Genomic DNA, 5,000 nt, shown 5'->3' on the forward strand with positions numbered 1-5,000 from the left:
TCCCTACCCTCCTGACATACTTTCCAATACTTCACCACCTGAATTATGAATTATTCTGAATTATTCTCCTCCTTTTACAACTATGATTTCTTACTGTATTACCCTTTGATTGTTTTCATAATAGCTCCTTTGCAGTTTACTCATACAGTGTTACTCTCCATTCCTCAGACACCTACCCTCCCTTTGATCTGATCACCTAATACCTTTAACCACATCCCCATTTACAAATTCCCACTGTACTCCATTTGCTCCCCCTCCATACATTTTTCACTAATATTCTATCTTACAGCATTCTGCAACCTATGACATCTAGAACATCTTTCCCTGATCATTAACTTATTCTCACCCTTTTTGCCAAAATACTTTACCATAGTGCTATATGACATTTGATGTCTAGCACATTTATTTATTCTAACCATTAACTGTTAACCATTGCTGGACTTGTAAATTAAAACCATATATATATATATATATATATATATATATATATATATATATATATGTATACACACATAATATGTATATATATACATATATATATGTATATATATATATATATATATATATATATATATATATATATATATATATATATATATATACATACATATACACACACATATATATGTATATATATACATATATATATGTATATTATATATATATATATATATATATATATATGTATATATATATATAATGTATTTATATATATATATATATATATATATAAATATATAAATATATATATATTCATATATATATATAAATATATATATATTCATATAAATATATATATATATATATATATATATATATATATATATATATATATATATATATATATATATATATATATATCTGTAGGTATTACATTTTTAAGTAATATTTTAAGAATATATAGAAAATATTCTTGAGCAAATGACGGTCCCACATTACACCCTTTCATTATGTATTCCTATGAAGATATTGTGTATCACTATTCTTCGTGTAGCTGAAAGGTTGTCTTTACCTTTTTATGTAGTTTTGTTAATAGTTATCAAAATGGAGGGACAAATTTGCAACAGTTTTGATTCCGCTGAAGAACGCTCACTTACCACTGGTCTTCTTTCTTTTTTTCAGCAGTGTTATGGCTAGTGAAAGGGTGACTTCGACTGCCATCATGGATGACGTACATTTGAAAGCAGCATATCATGGTAACTCAGTGGAATTCATCGATACGAAGGATGAGAATGTGGAGGCCATCAGTCAGAATCATTTCCAGGGTAGCAATGAAGAAATTAATGAGGTTGTACATGAAGAGAGTGCTGTCTATATAAAGACTGAAGATTCAGGTAATATAAAAAGTGAGAAGCCAGTGTTCGAAGAAGTCCAAAGTCTTGGCAAAGAAGCAGTTGATGAATGTGACTTGGACATTTTGGTGCGTGAAGATGTAGATCCATTATTATCTAAGGATTGTGAGAGGAAGTGCTCATCAGATGGTGTTCAGGAAAGGGGTAAAGAGGCAACACAAGAGGTGGATGCACTTGAGAAACATTTCCATTGTGAAGTGTGTGGCATGAAATTCTCTTGCAAGAATGAGTTGTTGGAACATTCAACAAAGCATACAAAAGGGAAGCTTTTTATATGTGACATTTGTCATAAGTCATTCTCTCAAAAATCTCATATAGTGTGCCACATGAGAGTACATACAAAGGAAAAGCCTTACATTTGTGAGATATGTAACAAAGCCTATTCTGTAAAATCAACACTAGATGGTCACATGAGAGTACACGCAAATGAGAAACCATATAGTTGTAAAGTATGTAGTTATTCCTTTGCTTGGCAAAGTCATTTATTGAGACACATGAGAATTCATACAAAAGAGAGACCATATAGTTGTGAGATTTGCAGTAGGGTATTTGCTGATGGCAGTAATCTATCAAGACACATGAAAACTCACAGAAATGAGAGGCCTTATGGTTGTGATTTCTGCAACAAAGCTTTTTCTCAGAAATGTAATTTGTTGGCTCACATAAGAACACATACACAGGAGAAGCCATATATCTGTGAAGAATGTGGAAAGGCATTTTCTCAGAAAAAAGGTTTAGAAGAACACTTAAGGACACACACAAAAGAGAAGCCTTACAGCTGTGAAATATGTGGAAAGTCATTTGCTGTGAAATCTAGTGCGATAACACATCAAAGGTTACATACTAATAAAAGGCCCTATGGTTGTGAGATTTGTGCCAAGAAATTTACTGCAAAAATATGTCTGGTAAGACACATAAGAATACATACAAAGGAGAGGCCATATCAATGTGAAATATGCAGCAAGTCTTTCATTACAAGTGCAAATCTAGCATACCACGTGAGAACACACACAAAGGAAAGGCCATATACCTGTGAAGTATGTAATAAGTCATTTTCATATAAAAGGGCTGTAGTGTTGCACATGAAAGTACATTCTGATGACAAGCCCTATACTTGCCGTACATGTAGCAAGTCTTTCAAGGACAGAACTAATCTAGTAAATCACTTGAAGAGACATACAAATGAGAAACCTCATAGTTGTGAATTTTGTGGTAAAGCATTCCTATTTAAAAGAGCTCTAATGCAGCACATAAAACGACACACAAATGAAAAACCCCATAGCTGTCAAGTGTGTAATAAATCATTTATTTCAAAAGGTAGTTTAGTGAGGCATCTAAAAGTGCATTCAAAGGTGAGGCCTTATAGTTGTGAGATTTGTAATAAGTCATTTCCAGATAGAAGTAGTCTGTCAAAACACATGAGAACACACACAAAGGAGAAGTCTTTTACTTGTGAAGTGTGTAATAAGTCATATGCATGGAAAAGTGTTCTAATGTTGCACATGAAAACACATAGTAATGAAAGGCCTTATGTCTGTGATATATGCAGCAAGACATTCAAACGTAAAAATAATCTAGTAACTCACACAAAAACACATAACCGAGGTACCCAGGATAAAAAGGATACCCAGGATAAAAAGGAAACCCAGGATAAAAAGGAAACCCAAGATACCCAGAAGAATCCAAATCTCTACCTAATAATGCTTCCTCCTATACATCTCCTATATACACCCTTACCTTTAGCCAGTAATCTCCTGGAGCCAACTCACCTGGCTGCCAAGGATGTCTACTCATCAAATGTTATCAGTGATATGTAAGACATTGTAAAAAGAAGAGAACCTGAAGGCTGTACATGTGTATATGGAGAGATTAATTGGTAGGAATATAGATATATTTATATTTATATGTATGCATTTTTAAGCATTGTATATATAAATAAATGTAAATAGATATAGATATATGGACATATATGTATAAATGTGTATATATATATAATATATTCATATATCTATCTATCTATCTAGAAAAAATCATATATTTAATTATATATATACATACATAAGTGTGTGTGTGTGTGTGTGTGTGTGTGTGTGTGTGTGTGTGTGTGTGTGTGTGTGTGTGTGTGTGTGTGTGTGTGAACGTGGTGTGTGTGTGTGAACGTGGCATGTATGTGAATATATGTATATATCTTTGTGTGAGTATAAATATATGTATCTATATATATGTGTATGTATATATATATGTGTATGTATATATATGTGTGTATGTATGAATATATATGTATATATATGTATATATATGTATATATATGTATATATATGTATGTAAGTATATATATGTATGTATGTATATGGATGGATGGATGGATGGATGGATGGATGGATGGATGGATGGATGGATGGATGGATGGATGGATGGATGGATGGATGGATGGATGCATGCATGGATGGATGCATGGATGGATGCATGCACGCACACCCGCACCCGCACCCGCACCCACACCCACACCCACACCCACACCCACACCCACACGCACACCCACACCCACACCCACACCCACACACACACCCACACACACACCCACACACACCCACACACACACACACACACACACACACACACACACACACACACACACACACACACACACACACACACACACACAAGTACACACACACACACACACATATATAGAGAGATACACATAGATACCAAGGTTGGGTCCAAGTACAGGCAGCTGTACCTTGGTCCAAGTCCAAAGACTGGATATTTTTCAAGTACAAGTACAGTCACTTTGCTATGTGCTTAAGTCCAAGTACATGTCATTGTACTAAGTACAAGAAATTCATAAAGCAAGAAAGTTTGTAGTGTTTGTATATACACATCAATGAGTACACTTAGAAAGTGGGATTTGATATCGAAAAGTATATGGATATTCTACCTTTATTTTAGCACATTACTTCTTTTATCACAGAATTGCAAAACAAGAACATATACTTTATCTATAACTTGAGTAAATAATATTCCCTGTGCTGTAAATGCAAAAGACTATTCCATATATTTCTCATATCAGTAATAAAATTAAATTTGATGGAGAAAATAAAGATATCAGCGCATTAAAACTTGTCCCTTTTCCTATGTTAATAATATAGTTTTATAACTGAAAATAGCAGATAAGTGCAGCCAATTTTATTGAACATAAATTTGTTCTTCATGCTCATTGTTCAACTTCTTTGTTTAATTTTCCTTTTGGGACTTTTTCCTGTAGTACAAAAGTAACCATAGAATTACTTCATAAGATACAGATGCAATTATTTTGTAACATACAAAATTCAAAATAAGATTTGATATGGTTTAGTTTAATTTTTGATCCTAAATAAGATAAAAGCAAGGAGTCTATCAATAGGCCCTAGTGATTGTGCTTGAGTTCCCCATTCCTTGAATATGCAGGAAAATGTGTTTTTCTTTCTATTACTATTAATATTGATATTGTTATTATTATTATTGATGTTATGGTATTGATATCAAATTGTAAATCAGATAATAACATAAATGGCAATCAAATAATACAAATGAAACTTTTTAAAAAATCAAGGAAAAGGTAAACAGTTAAGAAATGACTAATAAAGGGCTCCTTGGTGACTCAGT

The 5,000-nt window shown here is 32.7% G+C and overlaps 1 protein-coding gene across 2 annotated transcripts in view; it reads left to right on the forward strand.

Moving 5' to 3' along the window:
• The window catches only part of LOC125048029 (zinc finger protein 883-like), an 8,959-nt gene extending 5,648 nt beyond the window's left edge, over positions 1 to 3,311 (forward strand). Inside the window, exon 2 of one of the 2 annotated variants that reach the window (XM_047646616.1) lies at positions 1,123 to 3,311. In XM_047646616.1, coding sequence (XP_047502572.1) covers positions 1,130 to 3,169 — 2,040 coding nt within the window. In that variant the 5' untranslated portion in view covers positions 1,123 to 1,129 and the 3' untranslated portion in view covers positions 3,170 to 3,311. The remainder of the gene's footprint in view (positions 1 to 1,122) is intronic. The other variant, XM_047646617.1, reaches the window with a different exon arrangement.
• The last annotated feature ends 1,689 nt before the right edge of the window (positions 3,312 to 5,000 follow it).

The sequence above is a fragment of the Penaeus chinensis genome, chromosome 42 (genome assembly GCF_019202785.1).
Source record: "Penaeus chinensis breed Huanghai No. 1 chromosome 42, ASM1920278v2, whole genome shotgun sequence".
Taxonomy (NCBI): Eukaryota; Metazoa; Arthropoda; class Malacostraca; order Decapoda; family Penaeidae; genus Penaeus; species Penaeus chinensis.